Source organism: Passer domesticus, chromosome 4 (genome assembly GCF_036417665.1).
Source record: "Passer domesticus isolate bPasDom1 chromosome 4, bPasDom1.hap1, whole genome shotgun sequence".
Lineage (NCBI taxonomy): Eukaryota > Metazoa > Chordata > Aves > Passeriformes > Passeridae > Passer > Passer domesticus.
Genome location: NC_087477.1, coordinates 28,075,489 through 28,098,494, shown reverse-complemented (window position 1 = coordinate 28,098,494; position 23,006 = coordinate 28,075,489). Strand labels below are relative to the sequence as shown.

The 23,006-nt window shown below is 39.0% G+C and overlaps 1 protein-coding gene across 4 annotated transcripts in view; it reads left to right on the top strand.

The window, feature by feature from the left end:
* PTPN13 (protein tyrosine phosphatase non-receptor type 13) overlaps positions 1-23,006 on the top strand; it is a 113,178-nt gene that overhangs the window by 14,067 nt on the left and 76,105 nt on the right. For all 4 annotated transcript variants that reach the window (XM_064416777.1, XM_064416776.1, XM_064416778.1 and 1 more), the window contains exons 2-3: positions 11,954-12,073; positions 19,670-19,839. In XM_064416777.1, the coding sequence (XP_064272847.1) occupies positions 11,954-12,073; positions 19,670-19,839 (290 nt within the window). The remainder of the gene's footprint in view (positions 1-11,953; positions 12,074-19,669; positions 19,840-23,006) is intronic.

Sequence of the window (23,006 nt, the reverse complement as noted above, 5' to 3'; positions counted from 1 at the left end):
GAATTTAAGATGAATCATAAATTGGGTGTGTGTTAGAAATTTGTTCAAGGGGCAGTATAGTCAATTTAACAATTGTTCAGTTGTAAACACATACTGAATCATGCAGTATATAATTATATATTTTTCTGAAGTGTGGGGAGCAGAGTGGAAGGCTGAGGGACTCTAGTTAACTGGTCAGGTTCTGATTAACTCATATTATTTTGGCACAAAGGCATATGTGCTGTGTCAACTCATGTTTTGAAGGAAGATCATGATTTCCTAACCATAGGCATTCCAAGTCTTCAAGTGGCTTTGTCTACTAATTAATCTGGAGCTAAAAGCTCCTAATTGCAGGATTTAAACTAGACAGTATAAGCTGCTCGGGAAGGTTCTGGCCTCCATAAAGAGCTCATTTGAAAAGCAAGTTTCCATGACCAAAAATCTTCATGTTTTATGTGGAATCTTTGAACTGATGGCTGTCTCTAGACATGCTGCTAAGTAGTTGTTACACAGACCATACTGTTCTCAGTACTTGGTGTATACCACACCTAAAGAGTTGCGTGGGTGAAAAATAGGTAAATTTTGATGTACACTATTAGTTGCAGGAAATGGATCAGCTATGGATGGTTGGATAAAGCAAATCTGCCTTTAAAATCAGTTTTTTTCAGTATTTGCAAGATGGCTGTGGGTAATATGCTTCAAGACCCTGCTAATAATAGATTTAACAGAGCAGTCAAAGAACTTTGGAAGATCTGAAATATAAAATCACCAGCAGGAGGAAATTGAGAATTCAAGGAAATCCTATAATGAGCCTATAGGGAATAATATCCTTCATGTAAAGCTTGTCTTCCGTTTTCTGGGCAGTGGGTCTGTTTCCCAGCATGGAAGAGTACACAGCATATTTTCTGCTCACCCTCAGATTTCTAAGTGCCATGTAAATTGGTTACTGGATGGGAGTGTATATGCACTAAGAGACTAAGCACAGCTTTAGTCTTAAATTCATTTCTGTATGCTTGAGTATGGAAGGAAGTGGAGAAAGAAGGGATCTGCAGTCTGAGAGGAGAAATGATCATGTCTGAGGGTGGAAACAGTTCCTGTGGGACAAACACGCAGAAGAAGAGATCTCCATGTTTGCACAGTGTGCATTTAACTCAGAGGTCTGGTATCTTCTGTATTATGGTTTAACCACATACTGTTTCATATAGGGCATGTTGGACCTTATTGGTAGGTCACCTGAATTACATTACACAGACAGATTTTCAGTTAATGGGGGAAAAACTGAGCTGTGTCCTGTTCAAGGACAATTTCCAGCAGTCTGCTCTTCAGCTCAGCATCACTGCAAGGAAATATCACTGAAAGAGCAATATCTTTCCTATCACTTGAACAGCAGTTAAGTGCTTTCAAGAAATAGTAGTTGACTGGATTATTTATTTTTCCAGAAAATGACTTGCTTATGGAGAAAAGGAAGTGCTGAGAAGTCTCTTATGAGGACAGGGGTTTTTATAGGTGATGGATGCTTATGAAGTTCTTTGCTGTAAGACTCGCTGGTGCTGCACGTGCAATACTGTGTGTGTGTGTAGAGTGAAGAGCTAGTTTCTGGACAGATGGAGGTCTCTTACTAGAGTTGCAGCCCATCTGCTGGTATCAAATCTGTTTTTCCAAATGCTTACAGAATCTTATTTAAATCTGCCTTGGCCAAAACCTTTAATAGGCTTTAGGGACCCTCTAACAAGGCTTTCAGGTAGTTCATGTTGGCTTCTCAAAAGAGATCAGTGTTCCTGCCCATTTGTAACTCTCTTTGTCCTTCACGGCTCTTCTCTTGTCCTTCAGCAGAAACTTAATACAAAAGTGAAATATTTGGCCTCTATGGAGTATATGCATGCACCCACACATTTTATATAGGTAGTGGGGAACACATGCAAATGTGGGGACATGCACACACTCTTCTCAACATGAGTGCGCACTGTCAAAAGCACATCCTTCCTGGAGGCTGACAGACATAGACTGCAGCGAGCCAGGTATGTAGTGGCATTTGCCAGTGCTTCTCATTTCCTTAGGATCATCTTTCCTTCATTTGAGGCAGCATGGACAAGTCAAATCCAGCCCCCTGCCTGTTCACATCTCTGCCATTCCCTTGGAGTGTTCGTGTTTCCTGATGAGGCACCAGGGTATTGTCAGTTATGCTTCTCAGTTGGAAGTGTATGAAGTTGCTTTATTAGATTAGTCACTGATTCCCCCTGCTTAAATCTTTGTAAAGGTTTTCACACCTAATAGGAGGATAACACATCACAGACATTTTAAATTGTATTTTCATGCATATGAAAAGTGTAAATCTCACACCTTGTACTGCCTTGTCTGAATAGAGAGGCTCTCTGTCTGAGAGCAAAATTACTTTTTTTCTTCTTTTACAGAGCAGTGAAGAAAATCCAGTACTCTTGGAATGAGACTTGATATTTGCTATTGTGCTTGAATTAGCATTTATTTCAACTTACAGGAAAGCAGAGCAAGACTCTCTCAGCTTATGCTTAGGTCCTAGAGACACAGATTTTCTTGAGTGTACAGTTCTTGACAGCTGAAATGTAGGCCTTTGTTCTATCTTGTCTGTTTTTCAGGCTACAAATTCAGACTTTCACAATAATAATTAGTCATCACTTGTGTGAATAATAGCTTTACTCCCAGACAGGTGAGTTCACAGATAAGATATCCATGGTGTTATCTATCTGCAGACCTTGTAATGTTCTGTTCCTTATGCTATATCTCCCTTTTTTAATTTTTTTTCCCCAGAAATGAGCCTAAGAAATCATAACTGTCTGAGAAGGCAACACACCTTGTGGGTTTTTGTTTTTTTTTTTTGTCTGCTGCAACTTCTGTGTTGTAGATCATATATAATTGCTTAAAGAAATCTAAATTTTCCAGGATCTGGGAATATTACTTCTTTGAGCATCAAAGAATGAAGACTTGGTGCATAATAGACTCTCCAGATGATTTTTCTCCATCAGTAATTATTGAAATAATTAACTCTTTTCACCAAGTCACCGGCAGAAAAAACATGTGTGAGGATGTAGTTCAGCTTAGGACAGTGGGTAAGAAAGTAATTGGGAGCCATTAAAAATATTGGAGTAGTAGTAAGAACCGAGTACCTGGAGAGGATGCTGGCTGGGTAGTAGCTTTTAAATTGGTTGGGTTTTTTTAAAATTGTCATGGCAAAACCCACACAAACATGCAAGTTCAATTTAGTAGAAATATGGTAAGTGGGGTGATCCATGTGGGAGTTTGTCAGCTCTCAGTCTGAATGTGTGCTTAAACAAAAAAATCCTGGTGTTTTAGCAGTGCAGCTTCTTTACCTGTGTACACCTGAGGAGAAGCACTGCTGGAGGAATCCGATGCAGGTAGGTGTCGTTCAAATTTCATTCTGTTATTCAGCCAGTTTTATCTGCATTATTGAATATTATTTCCTTTCCAGGCAGGACATGAGGTAGCTTTTAGTATGAATTGTCCTATGAATACCAGAGGTTTTTTTCTGGTTGAGTACACTGGTCAGCAGCTCTCTTTCTTCTTGTGAGTGTGTAAGGATGCTGCTTTCAAATGAAGAACACAAACCTTATTTCTGAATCCATTGCATTCTTTACTAGTACCATACATGAGGTCATTTTTAACTATGGAAAAACTGCTTTGGTATGCCATAGTGCCATCTTTGATGCTAATTTCTTTTTCCAAAATGTCTGATAGTCAAATATGTGAGGCTGACAAAGATTGTTTTGCTCAGATCCACCTTCCTCCCATGAAAGGAAGAAATCTCAAAACCCACGTGAACCATGCAGTTTACTCAACAGCCTAAAAAGCCATTTGTGGAAGGATTGGATGTGAATATATAGAATTAAAGTCAGGCTTTGAAATAACCTATGGTAGGGTCAGTCTTTACACTTCTTAAGAGTATGTTGACTTCTATGTTATTTACAAATATACTGCAAACTTAACACTTTATGACTAAGGTTGGTGGGTGCTAATGCTTCCCTTTCCCCCCCCAGTATTGTAGCACATTAACTTATTATTTTTGTACCTATCTGAAGGGCTTTCAAGTGCCACATGCAAGAAAACAGAGAACTCTTAGTCACTTGGCTTAATTTTTTGCTGATCCAGTTGTGCTGCCTTCGTGACACTGATTATTACATTACTGCAAGGGGGCTGCCTTCCCAAGAAGAGGCATGTTTAAAGGAAGATATCATTCTCTGTTACTGAGACTGAAAGGATTCTGACAGAATCTGAGCCCTTTGGAACTAGAGAATTTGACTGATGTAGTAAAAGTTATCACTTCATTATCATGGAGACGCCTTAAGCTAAGCTTTTAAAAATCTACTCTAAAGTAAGTAGATCCATTAGTGAAACATATTGGTAGAGTCTCTGAATTTCTTGTCTGTAGCAATTTATATCTTGGTGTTAAATATTTGAGCATTACTCTTCTCAAACATTGGGAACTGATTATGAATAATACTATAATATAGTTATAAAATAATGTACTGACTGAAAAAGCAGTTACTGTACTAAGTAATCATCACCACTGCTTCCTTCACTTGCTCACCAGGGCCCGTGTTTCATTTGTAGACAGCTTTAGAAAGTCACAGATGGTGGGAAGCAGTACTTAGAGACTTAGAATAATGCTTTCCAGTAGCTCCATGACATTTAAATCAGGTGCCTACTACTATTTCTGCTCCCCTGACAAAAGCTTTCATTCCCTCTTCAGCTGTGCTGAGAGCTGAGTGAGTAAGGACAGACTTCAGTCATGACCTTTTCACAGTATGTGAGGAATGCGTGGCTCTCCAATGCAACAATGGAATAACTGCTGGACTAAAGCTGGAGGTGCCATTCTTAGTGCCTTTTGTCTGATAGACAGCACATCACCACTCCATCCTGTAGCAAGATGCCTTTTTGCTTCTGGTTATTTCAGGTCATCAGAAGGGTTTAATTTGTTATGTGTGAATGAGGGTGTTTAAAAAGTGTCACTATAGTCAAGCTGCTTTGTAGTCCTGAATTTTTTTTTTTCCTAAAGCTTGCCTTAGTCACAGGTCTTCTGCTGCTACTTAGCAATTAAAATGAAAGTTGCAAGTATGAGAAATGCATCAAGGAGACGTGCCCTCTCTGAGGTGGAGCAAATCAACAGCAAAATGAGGGAGTTGCCCAAGTATCTTACACTGACAATTAAACAAAGAGAGGGATACAAGAATCATGCTGCGATTTATGTGGATTAAGCTTACTTTGTAGTGATAATTATATGCTCTTCTGAATAAAATTTTAATATCAAATGTGAAACATCAGCTACCCTCATGTATGAAAAAGCATTCTGTAGTTGCCTAGAAAACATGACTTTCATGATCATTATATGCAATTTGGACTGGCTTTACTAGTTTGCCTAACATGAAGCTTCAGATAAACAAGTTTATCTGGTTCTGGTGATGGAGACAGAAGAGCCAAGGAGGGAGTCAACACTAACCCTAGCTTGTCTTCCATTGTGTGTTCAGGCTAATGCCAAAACCTGATTTCTTTCCACCTTCCAGGAAAGAAATAAAGCAGTTTTTGAGTAAAATAAACACTGCTTGTTCTGGAGGTGCAAGCCAAGATTTTCAGTATGTCACATTCTTCTGTCTTCCAGATCTGGGAATATAATACTGATTTAAGGCTTTGGGAGGAGAAATGCTAGCATCTCATCTGTTAATCTGTGTATGCTCAGATAAAAGGCCAAGATTTATATTTCTGGGAGTGTTTCCATATTGTGTTTTCTCACAAATTGGAGCTAGTTTCCCTTCCTTACTTAGGAGGTCTGAGCTCAAGCAGCAAGCTATCAGTTTGAAGAGGAAATGCAGTTTCAGAGAAACTTGGTATAGGCTGAGGATTTGCCCAGGAGCATGGGAATTTTGTTTTGCTGACATTTCATCCTGTCTGCTGTGGGGGAGAAAGAGGAGAACATGGAAAGAAAATATGTGAGTGGAAGAAGCTAATCTATTCCATAACAGGAAGAGGGGAGAAACACTTAGGTGGTAATACAATCTCTGCTGGTCTCTCTGAGATGAAAGAGAAGGAATAGTGCTAAGGTAGTATTATTATATGGTCTCAGGTTGAATGAAAAGCACCATGGGACTGTGGGATTTTTTCCCAAAAACTTTGGTTCACCTCATTTCTGGCAGCTCTTTAAATACTTTAAAAAAGAGGGGAGAAATGGTAGCTGGATCTTGTGAGGCTGTGTCGCCCCCCCCTTTTTGTATCTGTAGGAGAAATTAAAAAAGTGGATGTGACACAAGGGTTTGTTTCCTTATCCTTCAAGACAATAATTGAGAATAATGTGCAGTAATTAACTCAAGAGCAGGACTCTAATAGAAAAAAATCTCTTTAAGCACAGTTGACTTGATTAGCTTGTGTGTTTGACTTGATTGCATGCTTGACTTGACTATTTGCAAATAATGCCTTATTTTCTGGATAGTCTATGCAAATTGGACCTGCAGCTATAGGAAAACCACATTTTATATGTGGATTTGAAAATAAGGTTTCAAAGGCTACTGAAGTGCAAGCTTTCTGTCTTGGCTCCAGGGTTCTGCACTTCAGCCCGGTTTCAGCAGCATTATTATTGGGGATAAACTAATTGGTATATGTAGTCCAGATCTTGTTTGGGGTTGTAAGATGTGGGCCAATGTAAATAAATAGGATAGATTCCAGGATTCTGAAATTACAGGGCATGGTAACAGCTTAAGGTGCTCAGGTTCTGAAATGGGAGAGACCAGACTTTGGAAACTGTCCAGGTCTAGCCCCAGTTCAGTGTCACTGAGACTTGTGCCTGTTGAGTGCTTTTAGAAAGCATTTTGTGTTCAGTGAGTGCTGAATGAAAGTGTCAGTGTTTTATTTTCAGGCAGCTAATCATGGCATGAAAAAGGTGGATTTTAAGAGGTTCTCTTGGATGGAATTGTCTTGTTAAATGTACTTCTGCAACCAGGCATTTATATCTCCAGAGGAAGAAGCCCCCTCCAAGAAGGAGCTCTTGGCTTATCTGCTAAGAGAAAAGTCTCTTCAGAACCTGCCACCTTTTGCCTGAGTGTCCCTGTGGAGCAAGGGGGCAATATTGCTCATATTCAGGACAGTTAAGGTCAGCTAACAGTGTTTTACATGGGACAGATAAGAAGGGGTTTTTTTCCACTGAAAGTATTTTGTATGTATATAGAGCCTTCTTGCTCTCTCCTCTTTGTTGTGAATTTTGTCAAAGGATAAAAATTAATATCAGAGTATTTTATGTGATCATTAAGAAATTCTAACACTGTTTGGTATTCTAGATTTTTTCACTGTTTCTTGCACATTTAAAAACACCTGCAGAGTGTATGCCAGAGCAGTTGCTTTTCATGTTTCTTGGCATCATATTCCTATGAAATATCAAGTGTGAGGTAGTGCAGGCATTTCAGTTAGCTGATGTTAAAGTACAGCTTTTGACTAAGTTTTTGTTCTGAAGTTATTACAACATTGGGGGAAAATGTTGATGCATGAGATAAGGAAAAAAAGCAAGGGATATGTTAGTAAAACCAAAACACCAAGTGTCAGGCATCAGTTAAGTTGAAGCAATTTAGCCTTTTGACTTTTAATGTGTTTCTAGAAACTTTTTGACAAAAATTACTGTATTACAGACTTTAATAATCACTGTTATGGCAAAAGCTTCCTAATATTTTGGCTGGCGACAGTTCAATAAAATTTGGAAAGAACAGTCCTTTAAAATTTTCCAAAATCTTCTTTGCTGTTGGAGCCCTTCGATTTCAAATTTAAAATTGAAAACATGTGAGAAGAAATGGTGGTGGTTGGGTGAAATGAGAATTCTAAGCACTTAACTTCTGTGTACATAAGCAGTTAAAAAGTGAAGACTTTGTAAGTGGTAGGGATAAAAGTATATAGCTTGCAAACAGTCATTTTGACAGAATTACTCAGTGTGAAGGGCTGCTCCTGTTGTGCTTTCTGTCCTCCTTGGGACAGAGCAAGTGGAAGTCTGCTGGTGGGGTTGGCACTGTCTGGATGTTCCATAGGTGGTGTGCTTTTAACATGGGTTGCTGGGACTTTGAAATGAGAATTTTTAAAGCCAGGAGGTCACTGAGCTTGTTTTCAGGCAAGAGCCAGAGCCCCATCCCACTCACCAGGGAGTGTGTGAGCTGTCTGTCTAGAGGGAGGAGCTGGCAGCTGGTGCTCATGAGGTAGACAGGCTCTTTTCAAAAAGTGTCTGAAATATGGGAGAGGCTTCTGTCTTAGGCAACATTTTCCCCGTGACTGTGCCGCCTGCATGGCTTAGGGCTGAATGGTGCCAAGAAATTTGCGCCCAGAGCTTGTTAATACAAATGATTTACACCTGAATTTACTCTCTTGTCCTGGAGCATAAAAGTTGCCTCCATACAATGCAACTCCCTTCCTGTGGAAATAGTATTCCTGTGTGGTCTGGGAGTAAATTCTGCCCCGGAACAAGCAGTCTGTCAGGTTCATGTCTGTGCACCTCCAGTGTTCTAATTTGTCCACTGCCTTCCTACACTGTGTTGTGTTCTCTGCTGTATGACTCTCCTTAGGATGTCCTGTGGCTGTGATCTCATGTGAGTTTTGGGTGTGTGAGTACTCCATGCCCTAGCAGTTCCTGTGGAGTTCATACCACCTAACCCTTGCCTACACTGATTCCATCTCCCTCTTGTCTTGTATTAAGATGCCATCATAATTCTGTCCCAAGGAAAGGGGAAGTAAACTTGTCCTTGGAAGGTGCACCTTCCAATGTTCTTTAGTCTGTCCATCCTTATTACAAGGGCACAGGATTCCAGATCTTGCTTTTCTTGGATAAGGAGGAGATGGGGAAAGGACTTGTAGCAAAAAAATGGCTTGACATGAACTATGAGTCCATAGAGAACTTTACATCTAGATTTCTTTGCTGGTCAGCCTGGAACACTGAAAAGCACAGACTGCCAGGAGCATCGTTTTGATATGGTATTCCACAAAAACTTTGTTTTTCTCTTAGAAAAATTAGTCCATATAGTCCTTATATTGCAATTTATCATAATGTTTGGGTATTGCATAGAACCAAAAGCTTTTGTATGAATTGAGCATTTGAGGTTTCTGTATTCACAAAGGACCACACACCTATTGAGGGTTCTCAGAATCTGAGGAGACAGGGAATTTGGAGGAGTTATGCATTGCAAACGTCAGCATTCCTACAAATACCTTCTTGTGAAAAACATCCAAGACAGAAAAAATGGGGGGGAGAAATATGTATTGAGCCAGGCACTTCCAATGTCAGTTCCAGATCGGTGCCTGGCTGAGGACAGGTGGGCTGGACAGGTGGCGAAACCTGGCCTTGCATTTTCCTGCCAACAGCTTCTCCCCAGCTTCCCTCAGTCAGTTCCTTGGTGCTAGAGAACCATTTTGTGGGAGGTTTTTTAATCCTCATAACCAGCATGTTGCTCTGCCCATTGCTGAGCCAGAAAAGCACTGCAGCTTAAAGACAACTTTGAGGAAGAAAAGTCACAGAGAAAGTTACCCAAAAAGTTAGTGAAACAGATCTGCTTCAATGAGAGTCCCACTCAAATCCCAGCTCGTGGCATTTTGCATGTGGCTGTGCTTGTAATGACTGGTTTTGTGATAGATTTTGCTTGGGCTTTCAAAATCATAGTTTGGTTTTGTCGGGTTGTGTGATTTTTATTGTCAAGCTCCTGCTATCTGTAAAATGCAAGCAGATCTTGTCGCTTGCACTGCTACAGCAGAGGGGTGGCTGGGTGTGTATATTCATATTGTTTCGTACTGTGATCAAGAAATTGTTTGCTGTAGGATTCTTTTACTGTTGATGTAATGTGTTTGGGAGTCTGAGCAGACATGCTTATGGTCTCTGTTGTGTTGTTAAATAGGGAATTGGCTTATATCTGCTACAGAACAGTCCACACTGTTTAATCACAGCTGAAAGGATGCAGCATTTTGCAGAATGGCGAGAAGGGGAGTGGCAGAGAAGGATTTGGTGTGGGGGAGAGGGTATTGTTGTTCTTAGGCTTGGCATTCTCCTTTAGAATATTTATCACAGAAAGTTTTTATTTGGAGTTCATGTATTTTTAGTCCCTAGGAGACGATGAGGTCTTTTAATCCAGATAGCTTCATTCTGGATGTACCTACTGAAATTTGACACAGTGGCATGAAATCACAGAATTTCCTGGAACAGTGAGACCAGACACTCACGCTTGGTGTATGTGAATCTCATGCTGACTGGAAGCACAATTTTCTCTGGTTTTCCTTCCATTTGTTGCAAGTCTGCATTGGTCCCTGTCTTGCCTTTTTTCATGGTTTATTTATTTTTCTCTTTGGCAATTCAGGTTTCATCTTTCTTTTAAATGTATCTGAGCCTGCTTTCCCTTCTGTTGTCTCTTGATGATGACTTTTGAACATTAATTGTTGAAAATATGTCTGGCTTAGTAAATATGCACAGTAATTGAATGCTGCAAACTGGCAAGTTGTGAAATAAGGAAAAATAAGCTGTGCTGAAAAGCAGCCAGCAATATGTAATTTTTCAGTAGTAGTATGGAATTCTGGGTGAAAAGGCTCGTATTTTAGCAAGTATTGTCAAACCCCATGTTTTCAGTGAGAAACTGCAGGATATTCAGCCTTTTATGTTGCCTTTATGTGTGTTTAGGTTGGTTATCTGTAGTTAAAAACACATGGAAGACATAAACCTGCCTAGACAGTTGGGAAACTAAATATAGCCTGTAAGCCTGTTCCTCTTTAAATTTGTTAGGTTAGTATCCTACACCTGGGCCAGGATGTATGGTGTGATGGGGAGGCTCTGGGTGGGTGATTTACAGGAGCTTCCAGCTATACCATTGGGTCATCTGAAACTGTTGGTACCAGTTACTGGTCTCCAGACCATAAGCATTGCTTCTGGAACTGTATTTTCCATTTTCAGCAACAACTTCAGAGCCTTTGAGACAAATTACAAACTTACCAGTGATGAGTGACAATACACCTTAGGCTCTTACTACAGCTCACTGCATCAAGATTTTATTCTCTGGGCTTTGGAGGGAAGCACAGAGAGAAGCCACTGCAGCTGCATCCTAATCAGAAATAGAAATTGGCATGAGTGCTCAATCAGAGAACATTCCATAGAAAGCTGGAGTAATTAAGCAGACACATAGTTTATTTGCTCCTGAGCTTATGAAACAGATGAAGCTTTGCTTTGCCAGAATTAGGGATGCAGTCTTCAGTTTTCAGATGGCTTTGGACAACAGAATATTATATTGTAGTGTGGTGGTTTAGCTCTTTCAAAAATAGTGGAGCCTAATTTCATTTATCTGGGGAAAGAAATCTTTATTTGTTTTCTGGGGATGTAATATGTAGAGTGCTGCTAACAGTTTTGTTTTGGGTTTTAACTGCAAGGAGAAGTTGTTCCATAGCTATCTATCAGTTCCATAGCTATTTTGCTTGTGTGCAGATACATTTGCTTGTGTGCAAATACCAAATACCATATTTGCTGGCAGTGCTTCTCATAATATGGCCATGAGATACTATCAACAACTCTATGAAAGGAGGAAGAGCTTCCTTTTCTAACAACAGCTTCACTGACTTAAACCTGTCAAAATTGTGTCAATAGTTGATTTATTTTAATAAACCTGTAACTACTGATCCATCTGTTATCTTTATTAACAGAGCAAGCTCTTGCCCACAGCATGTGAATTAATGCCAGCTTGTTGAATTTATGGATGTAGAGCCTACAATATTAATAAGGATCATTATATTCTTAACATGAGTTTTTTTGCAGTAGGTGCTCAGAATTCTTTATTACCATAGGGAGCATTTTGTATTATTGATATTTGATGGGTTCTGCTAATGCTGGAGAATTTTTGTGACTGAGGGTTGAACATGAGTTATTACTACTTGAATACTGCATGCATGGAGAAGAAAAGATGCTATTTAGTCTTACATCAGTCTGTTTATTTCCCAGGTAACATGCATGTGTCACTAGCAGAGGCTCTGGAGGTTCGGGGGGGACCATTGCAAGAAGAGGAAATATGGGCTATTTTGAATCAAAGTGCAGAGAGCCTTCAAGAACTATTCAGAAAAGGTAAGCATTTTTTAAGACTGATAAATACAGAATTCGAAACATCTTAGTTATCTTAATAAGTAAACTGCCTTGTCCTTCCCAGGCTCTAAACCCAAAAAATACCTTGCTCCTAGGTTGTCTCTTAAGTAAGTGCCTCTCTGCACCGCAGCCCAAAGGTTGCTTTCAGCCTTCACTTCGTGTTCTGCCAGAACCTGTGGCACATCCCAGTTCTTGTGGTGGTAACTTCAATTATTATAGACCCATTGGAGTGGGATGGAAACATAGGAAAAAAGTGATAAATAAGTCTGAGACAGCTGGAACACTTTGGAACTGAAGGGCACATGGAAATGGGTACAGTACTGTGCAGTCATGGCCAGTGTGCTCTGAAGAGATTTTGTCTCAAAGGTGAAAAACAGAAAACTTCACCTGAGGACTAAGTATGATTCCCCAAAATGCAAGTGGCAGCACCTACACAGCTACTGAAGGAATGTGTTGTTGACTTCTACTTCAAAGGAGTAGAAGTATTTCTTCTCCCTCCCACCTCAGTAGGCTCCAAGCTCAGCATCTGCAATACTGCTAATAATACACATTTTAGCACTAGGTCTGAATATGGAGCTTCTCCCCTTCCTTATGTTTCCCTTTCTTTTCTTTAAAATCTGCAAGTCCTTTAGGCCCTTCCCTACCTTTCTTGCTTTTTAATAGCAATAAATTAACCCAGATACTGAACTTCAGTAGCATCTTGAACTTGTTCTCAGATAAAGTATATATATATATATATATATACATAAAGTGATATGATGCATCCTAGTATTTCAGCACCTTTATGGGGTGTCATCTCTTCATATCTAAGCATGCATATGTAAGCTTATTCAGTTTTATTAATGAAAAATCAAAGGCTCACACTTTGAAAATAGTCATTGTTTTGCAACATTACTATGCAAGGGACACATCTTTGTTATTTAGGGCATAATATTTTGTATTTTTTGCAAGCATTTGATTTAGAATTTTATCAAGATTCAACATTTAGGTTGTTTTGAGCTATTTTTTTCAAGATTTGGTTTAGACAATCTGTTGAGTCAGACACTGGCTCTGTCTTATGTGTTGCACAGTCTCTGAGAGTGATCTCTGTTTGATAATTGGCAGGCTCCAGAGAAGGCAGATGTGGGCAGAAACTGCTATATGGTGTATGATCTCTGATCACACTTGACTTAGCTTTACAAATATGAATTTTATCAACTTCTCCAACATATTTTTTGCCAGGTGAATTATAGGTAGTTTTGACATCCCATTCAAATTTACCTTCTTCCCTTTACAGTGTTCTCACAGCCTATGTGTAGTAAAAAGCTTTCCCTATGAAGAATGCTGAGTTTGTTGTTGCAGTTTGAGCAACTGACCTGTCCTGCTGCTTCTCATATTGCAAGAAAAGGAAAGCTGACATCTGCTTTCCTCTCTTTCACTCTTTGTTGTCTCTGAGACACAGTCAGAAGAATTATTTGTTTTAAGAGAGCAGATTGTTAAGACCTTGACTTAAGAGGGATCTTGGATGATTAAAGGTTTACTCTTGTAAACTTTGCAGGAATTGACACATGGAGCTCCATCTTCTAATCCACCTGTAAGATCACAGTTGTATGAGCACATAGTAGTGGTTTCACTACTAATTTTCCACTTAAAACTTTATCCTAGGTCTAAATTTTTTTCTAGAAGGGAGTCTCTACTGAAAATAAGAGCTCACCCTTTCTTGTCCTGAGAGTAGTGCAGAAAAGTTACCATACTGTCTATGAAGACTGCATGCAAGCATCAACAATGAGAACACAGTCGCCTCTCCTTCAGAAGAACAAGTACTGAAAGATGAGAGCACAAAACTGAAATCTGCCCCAGGACTTCTGATATGTGTTTTTAAGGCAGGGGAATGTTTGCCAGCCAAGACTGGCTAGGTGGCAGAAGCTTCTGATCTTACTTCCTATCCATGAAGACCAAAACACAAATTCAGATAAAATCAGTGCCAGAAGAATCTGTCTCTTTTTTGGAGATGAAGCTGTTTCATTGAGTTGTTTTTCTGCTAGTTCAGCAAACCATTTTCAGTTGCATGCTGTTAATTAACCTGGGATATAGCCTTTGGTAAAATGCACTTCAAGAGACACTCAAATGAAAGAGCTTTTCTGGGTAGCAAAGGTTGATAAAGGCAATCTAATTCCTCCCAGCAAGAGTTGGATAACCAGACAGTGTTTAATGAAGGTTGTCTTCACTCAGGAAGCAATCTAGAAACTTTTTCTGTCATCTTGAATATCAGTTTCTGTGCTGGCTTATGAAGGTGGTGTTGACGTGCAGGAATAGAAAATGTGGAGGTTCCTCTAGGCTTGTCTGACTCAATTTTGCTCTTTATTTGTGGAGGACTTGTAGCAAACAGGGGGTTCTAAAGAAATCTTGTTTTCCTTGGTCAAATTTCAGGCCCATTTCTTCCATGCATTTGGTGTGGAAGAACTATTTTATGGCAGAGGGTGAGTTTCCAAAATTCTTCAGAGCTTACTGATCACTCCTGGGCCAAGGGAGATAGGGTAAGCTTTTAGCTGCTGCAAAATGACAGCATGTTCAGCTTTGACCAGCTCTCAAAAGTGCTCTTCCTCCCTGTACAGAGTCCTGGAGTCCCTGAACATGCTGTTCTGTAACAAAATATAAGCTTTGCTGAGTGTTTTGCAAATTTTTTCTTCAGAATAAATTAAATTAGGCATATTGTTCAATGGTCTGTGCACCAGCTGTTTTGAAATGAGGGGGATAAAAAAGGCTGTGGAAATAGCCAACTCTTAAATTGCCATCTGTTGGCAGCCTCCACACACCAGCCCAGGAACCAGAGACATTTAAATGAATTACCAGCCCAAGTAATTATTTATGTATGTGATCCTGGTAGAGTTTTGGTAGTTTCAAGTTGGGAATCTTGCTATCACTCAGTCAACTGAGAACCTGTTCTTTAATTAATTTCTTACTTAAGCTAGTTTCTGGAAATTTGAAAAAATGCCCAGAACAAGCTTCTGTTACAGATTAGAGGACTCCTCGATATATAGAAGTTGTGCATGTCTTTTAGTGAGTCTGTCTTCTTATCCATCACAGCATTGAATAAGAGAAGCACAGGATGAAGATCCATTGTCTTCATGGTTAACCGTGTATCACATCACACCTTATTCAGCAACAGATACAGAAATGTGCATATTTTTATCCCTCTTTGTATTTACAGTTCTAACAGATGTCGAACTCCTTAAAAATACTTCACACATTCATTTCTATCATTATAAAAAATTAAAGCTTAGATTGAAGTGCCCAATTGCTAATCACCAGTTTAGAAGACCAGCTCTGTTAGCTGTGTTGTCAGCACATTATAAACTGTTAAATGAAGGAGAAAAGCAATCTGGGACTCAGTTGCAGATCTGACATCAGTTGTACTGGTGGTGTTGAGATTAATCTGGAGATTTGAAAAGGCCGATACCAGACCTGCCCTTCTCTTACATCTGTTTAATTATCTGCAATAACTATTTTGTTGTTGAAAGGGTGTATCAGCTGTTTCAGACGTGCTGTGTCTTGCACTCAGAACTCCATGAGGTCAAAGAAACAAGTCTTTGAAGTAATCTCAAATGTGAGTGTATAAGCATAAGGAGAATGCTGTGCTCGCTGCTGCTGAGAATTATAAAACAGGCGTCCCTCTAATTTGCTAGGTTTAACTGGAAAAGATTTATCTAAACTGGAAACTGGGAAAGCCTTCATATGTCACTTAGGCCACTCCTGTTCTAAAGTGTGCGTTGAGGATTCTGAAAATAATTGGACCTTAAGTTTCGAGACATGTATCTAAAAGAAGGGGGAAGTGAAGGGGGAAAGTGAGCCTGATATTAAAAAGACAGGTTGAGCAAAGAAAGGAAGTCTTTGCAAGTTGAATGTCTTGCAAATTTGCATATGGGAGATTATTTATGTAAAGAAAAGTTATATCATCTGCAAGTGGATGTAAAGGAGGAAGATTATGGTTTTCAGGGACCTGTAAATCTTGTTGACAGTCAAACTACTGTAGTTGCTTTGTTTGAGTAAGTGTAATGAAAGGAAGGAAGGCCAAGTGTGAAATGTGTTGATGGGGACTAGTGATGAGTCCAAAGTGATCACAGACCTAGTTGGGATGGAGCAGGAAATGGATTGGTTTGGTTGACAAGAAGAAAAATGCAATAGGTAGGGGTAAAAACCCAAATCCTCATTTCCTAGCTCGTCCTTGTTGGCAGGTGATAAATGATTGCTTTTTCCCTTTGCCAGTAACTGTTGGGGAATGATTTTTCTTTTCTCATCATCTGGTGACATTTGATCTTTTGGTTGCTGAGAAGGAGAGAGATTGGGCTTTTGTAATTTTATTGGGGTTTTAAAAAGTTCTTAGTTTCTATTCCTCATCCCTTCCTCCACCTCCACCCACCCTACTCACACCAAAGAGACTCGGTGACTCTGCACTCTTGGCAGAGCTCTGCTGGATGTGGTCAGCACGACAGTGAAGTGAAGTGTGGTGTTTGATGGTGGGGCAGCTCAGAAACGAATTGTTCACCCTGTTTCTTGCTCCAGTACCCAAAGGAAAGAGTACATCTCAGTTTTCCAAGGGGTTCAGTATCCCATGAGAGCTCTCCTATGCCTTTGTGCTGAAGGGAGAGGGAGCAGAGACGCTGCAGTGCTGCCTGCCCTGCACAGCAGGCGTGCAGGGACACGCTGTGCCAGGTCAGGGACGAGAACGTTTCCAGCAGAAGTGGTCCCGTGGGCTGGCATCATCCTGCAGGGGTCCTGGCCAGGCTGCAGGGGAGTCAGTGCCTCCAGCCTGGCCCGAGCATACAAATTTTCAGATTACTTGTCTCAGTGAGGGCTATGGAGGAAAACAAAGATGTGTATTGAAAACCTTGTGTATATTTTTGGGTTGTTCTGTGCTTTTGAGAGATGTGTGTGTCTGTGTGCTCTAATGGCTGTGGCTTAAGAGATAAGTGGGGGAAAAAGATTCTGAAGGACTGACTTGACTGTAGCTTGGGAATTCAAAATTACCTGCCATCAATAATGTAAAATAGATCCATTTCAAATATTTGTCTTCATGTTTCTTAGAATGTGGTGGTTCTTTTTATCTTAAGCTATTTGTATGCTGTTAAAGCACATAAAGGATATTTTTCCCCTCTCATTTGTTTGGCAGATGCTCTGTAGCTGAGGATTATTTCTGTTTTTATTGTGTTTAAAGCCAGTTCTCTCTCTCACTTTAAGTAAGACCACACTATTTATCTCTGCCTTGGCACTGCTTGAAATGCTGTGCTCTCACAAGTGTTTTGTTACCGAGTTGCATAGCTCTAGAGTTAACTCAGAAGGCTGGCAGCTCTAGCACAGTTGAAAGCCCAATGGATAAAAAATTGACCAGGAGCCATATCCTGAATTCCAGCCCCTTTAAAAAAGGGACTTGAAACCTGTTTGGTTTTTGGTTTTTTTTTGTTTTTTTGTCATTTCCTCAGTATTTTCAGGAGTATGTTACCCTTACTGCTCTTGTAAATTATTCTGAAAGCCTAAACAGAAGATGACATGAATACTGTCACTGGAAAATAGTTTATTTTTTTTCCAGTAGTTGCTGGGTGTTTGATGCATTCCATCTTTGCTACTTTTTTATCCATGGTACAAACACATTAGTGTTACTAAAAAGTATTTCCTTAGGTATATCTACTTGGTTGGAGCTTTGAGATAGTTATTTTGGTTTATGATGCATGCCTTAAGGAAGAAACTGGAGAATTAATTGTTTCATCCTCATCCTTCATAACACTAGATGAGATTCCCTAGAGTTGTGATATAGGCAGTATGATCTGCTACATTAGTTATAAGCTACTGAAGGAGGAAGGTGAGAAAATATCAGTAAAGTGAGCCTGGAAAAATCAGTCCTTTTTCTCAACTTCCTATTTATCACATTAATTTCACATTACTTCAGGTCATGAAGATTCTTGAGTGGGGGTGGATCAATAAATTTAGACTCTATAGGGGACAAATGCTCCAAAGTTTTTTAAAATTAATATTGGGAAGACTTCAGACTAATTTGGGGGGGTTTAATTCTTAAAATGAAATCAGTTTTTTGTCTTAGTATGTTTCAGAATATGAAGAGTTTTTATGTATTTCAAGTATTTGTTATATGAAATGTTAAATTAAGATTAAAGCCTCTATATTTCTTAAGGTTCCTGAGTTGGGACTCATAAGGTGAAATCTTAAAATATTATAAGATATTGGTTGTTTAGGGTTTTTATATCAGTGGTGAATACACACATAGTGATGCAGAATCCAGTAATTACCCACAGGATAATTTTTGAAAGTTAAAGGCCAACTAAGGTAATCTTCCTGAAAATGTTTTTGGAAGCTTTGCTATATAATGTGATATTTTCTTTTTACATATAATGGGAATGGCCTGTCCATCTTTATGTTTCTTTTTTTTTAACACCTGAACTTGCTGTCATAACAACAACCATCACTTGTTCTGTTTGTTTCAGAGGAAGTGGGGTTAGAAAATTGAAGGACTTACTTGGGAGATCCTTTTACACCTGATACCTGCAAGCAGTAATTTAATACATTTCCTGGGAGATTAGAAATATTCTAGATTACAAGATAGTTCATCAGTGTAGGAGCCAGCACTGTAGGAATATCCTGAGCTGGAGAATGGAAAATGTTAGTGGTGGTGGTAATGGAGGAAATTATTATTCTGCTGGATTTGCTTACTATGTCAAGGGAAAAGGATATTTCATTCAAATGTGTGTTTCCTCAGTTCTTTGATATATTGTGTAGCAGAAGGCAGAGCTATTGCCTTTTTGCCTTTGAAAAAATAAAAGTTAACTTTTAGTTTTATTTAGTAAAACCTCCTGCTTCCTTCAGTGAAACAGAGTTAATTCATGTTTGAGGTGTAAAAAGAAACGTTTTGACTTTAAAAAATGGCCTTTTATTTTTTTATTTTTGTTTAAGTTAGTTTGACAGCAGTATCATCAGACATCAAAAACCTAACTGGCAAATTGCATATTTTGGTTACTTTTGGTTCTGCAATTTCAGTGCTTGTTTTGAAATGTTCAGGTATTTGTAATATTTTTTCACTTTAGACTAAAAAGGACTTCTGTGCCCCAAAACTCTTTTGTTTTGACCCCTTCTATTAGCCCCTCTAATGAGTATTTTCCTTCTTCACTAACTTTGTCTACTCTCTTCCAAACATTGCTGCTGCAGTAGTGCTATGTTAGGATAGGAGCAAACTCTATTCCTATTGTAGGAATTAGCCTTAATGACATGTGCACTGCAGAAAGGGAACATTTTGTCACCTGTAACATAAATGAAATAACTTCAGGGGATTGTGAGTATTTTAGCAGGCTCTTCCTGAGTTGCTGTTATGAGTAATAGTGAAGAATAGTCATAAAAGATAGGTGTTACTCCCTAGTGTGATTAAAATTGAGGTTGCTGTTGTGGTTATGAAATACCACAGGTGGAAAAGGAAGCATGAATCTCTTCCACTAATAGTATGTAGGCTGATAATAAACTAACACCCAGCAAGGGCATCAAACAGCATTGCTTCATTTTCAGGGTGGTTTTTGTTTTTCTTTCCTTTTTCAATTACAGCTGATCCTACTGCTCTGGGATTCATCATTTCTCCGTGGTCTCTCTTGTTGCTCCCATCTGGCAGTGTGTCATTTACTGATGAAAATGTGTCCCAACAAGACCTGCGAGCGTTCACAGCACCGGAGGTTCTGCAGAACCACTCGCTCTCATCCCTGTCAGATGTTGAAAAGGTACAGTGCCTCTTCCTTGGCAGACAGCTCTGCTGTTTTCTTGTTGATCCCTTCACAAAATAGCTTTAAACTGTCCTTTTTGTCTCCCCATGGTTTGTGATTCATGTAATTTCTTTTGTGAGGTGGGAGAGGGATCCTCCTACTTTGTTTTTTCTGGTTAAAGTGGAATAGTGATTATAGTTGCATGCAGTTGTGAGGAAGAGTCTGTACAAGCCCTGGCCACGTACATACTTGGGCAATGGCTGTACAGAATTTCCACTTCTCCATTTTAACTCTTTCACAAGGGTAAATGTTCAGACAGGTAAGGCTTGTATATGTGGTCTCCTCCAGGTCACTGATAGGTACAGTCAAAATTATTGTCTTCTCAGCTGTCTTCTTGACACAAATTTGTTGTGAATGATAACGCTTTCCTCAGAAAACCATTCCCTAGGCTTAGCCAAAGATATTTAGCAGTGGGAGTGAAAAGGAAGTTGAGCTATTTCTATCTCCTTGGCTTCCCTGGATCAATAATCCTTAGAGAGAAGCTAGCCACAGACAGTGTTGTAATCTGGGAACAATTATGACATTTGGCAGTGTTCCTCCAGGAAGAAACAGCTCTTACTTCAGAGGAAAGTGGTATTGGCATCAATTGCTGTTGTGTGCAGAAGGACTATTAAAACATGTGTTTCTGTGTTGAACATTTTGTTTTAGCAGCTTTTTGTATATAGTCAGTTTTCTTCAAGGCTGTATCACCGAACACCTACTGAAAATCCACAGTTACTCCCAAGCCCTTTAGACTTCCTTCTTGCCCTGCATATTGTCAAAATTAATGGTATTATAAAATATGTTCGGTTTTGTCTATGGAAAAACTATAAACAATTACAAACCTAGGCTGAAAATTTTAATAGAGAAGTAAAAATAACACTGATATCAGTGAAGACTCAGGTTCAGTTATGTAGGATGCAGCTGCCAGATCCTGTAGTCATACTGTTGGACTTGTTTATTTGCTTTCAAGAGGGACAACACTTTTGAAGACAGTAACGTTACCTCTAGTGCCAACTCCGAAGTTAATGTACAAAACAGGCCTTTAAAAATGGCAGAAAAAATAGTTCTGAAGTGACAAGCTTGTGCTCTTTGTCAGAGCTGATTGCATTCTTTGTTGTGTGCCAGTATTCAATATGCTGCTTTTTGTCTTTTTGAAATAAATGGAGGACTGTTATTATGAAAAGCCATGCTGTGATGTTTCTTCATCTTTATGAAGGAAGCAGTCAGAGGGGCCTCTGTGGCCTGTAAATGCCAGCACAGAGCGTGTCAATAGGCCATGACCAAATGCTGGCACTCTGTACATGTGCAGGGCTGATTAATCCTTGCTGGTTGGGGCTGTGTGAATGTCTGCCCTGGTGTCAGCATAACCTTCCTTGCTGGGTGGAAGGTGATCCACTTAGCTGCTGATGTGGAAGAAGGAAGCCCCCTGAAACATAGCTTTGTACAAAAACTAGTGTCCTTTTATGGCTTTATTAATTGAAGTTGGTAAGGGAGATAAATAGCTTATATGTGCATCCCTCTTTTCTTGACTGCTTCCCTTTACATTCCTGTTAAACTCTGTATCAGGTGTACACTGGTTCTTTGTAAGGAGTTTGTTGACTTCATGTTTCTTAGATCACAGAATCAGATCTTGCTTTGCTGACTGTGGTAACTTTTGACATGTTTAAACTTTTTTTTCTTCTGTTACAACTGGCTGTAGTTCACTGAATTAATTTACTGGAAATCTTTGTTTTCCTTTTTGATTGTTCTACTAAAAGCTGCTGAAGGCAGAAAAACACCTTTTTTTTTTAAGGCCTTGTGTCAGACAGTGACAGGGTTGCCTTTGTCTTTTCAGTTATGATTGTACTTGCTAATACAAATTAACAGTGTATTCAAGGAGATATACTAAAAATAAATTACAGTCAATAAATTAATACCTCTTTGATTCCAAGACACACAGTCAATTTTACTCCAAAATATGCCTGAGGTAACTGCAAGCTTATTGGAAATAGAGTAACCAAACCATTCCAAATTAGAATGGAGACTGATTTGGGAAATTATTTCGTGTTGTTTTATATATTATGGAACATATTTTAAGTATAGTACAAACATTAATTAGAATTTTTTAATAAATGCTTTTATTTTGAAAGATGTTTTCAGATCAATGAGTAGAGTAGAAAGTTTTAGTTTAGAGGTCTGATTGCACATCTCATTTTTGGAAATATCTTTGGGTATGTTGAAGCTCAGAATCATAGAATGATGGAATACCCTGAACTGAAAGGGCTCCTCAAAGATCATCAAGTCCAACTCTAGATTCTAAAGACTGCAACCCAGAAATGTATCTGACAGTTGTCCTAATTTTTCTTGAACACTGACAGGCTTAGGACTATGACAGTGTCTCTAATTAGAATTAACTAATTTTACAATAGTCTTTTTAATTGTTGTTCTTGCATTATTGGGGGAATGAAAGAGTTGGGAAACTTCCATTTTTGTTTGGTTGGGGCTTTTTCTGGATTGTTTTTATGTGTTTTGTTAGCTTTTTCTGAAAAGGTTTTTTTTGCATTCATTATTGCCATGAAAGCATATTCACCTTTTGCTGTGTAGCTGTGGTATATCTTGATATGTAAGGAAAACTTTGTAACTTTTCAGCTGAAAGGGTAATGGATGATAAACCACATAGAGAGCAATTTTCTCAGTATTTGTAAAAGAATGCTTCTGATTGGATAGGGCAGTGATATTGACTTAGAACCCTTGATGCATTTTTCTGACTACTGTCCCAATCTGTTCAGATTTTTGTCAATTTATATATCTAGAATTTAAGTAAGATGTTTTGCTTTTAGTTGGTGAAGAGGCTGACTTATGTGAGCTTTAATTTATTGCTGTCCTTGTAATTGTTGTTCATTGCCTTCAGAATTATTCAATACATTTGTTGCTTAAAGTACCATAAATACTACTAATGATATGGTATAAAGAGCCATGACTGGTGTATATTACTTACACAGTTTAGAAAAGCTGTGCTTTCTTTCTACACTTACCTGTTTTGTTTTGACAGTCACCTACAGAGCCAGCATATGCTTGTGCTGTTAATTATGCAGTATTTATATTATTTTATTCCCTGTACTGATGAGTGTATTATGTTGAAGATATGTTAATTGTTAATTATA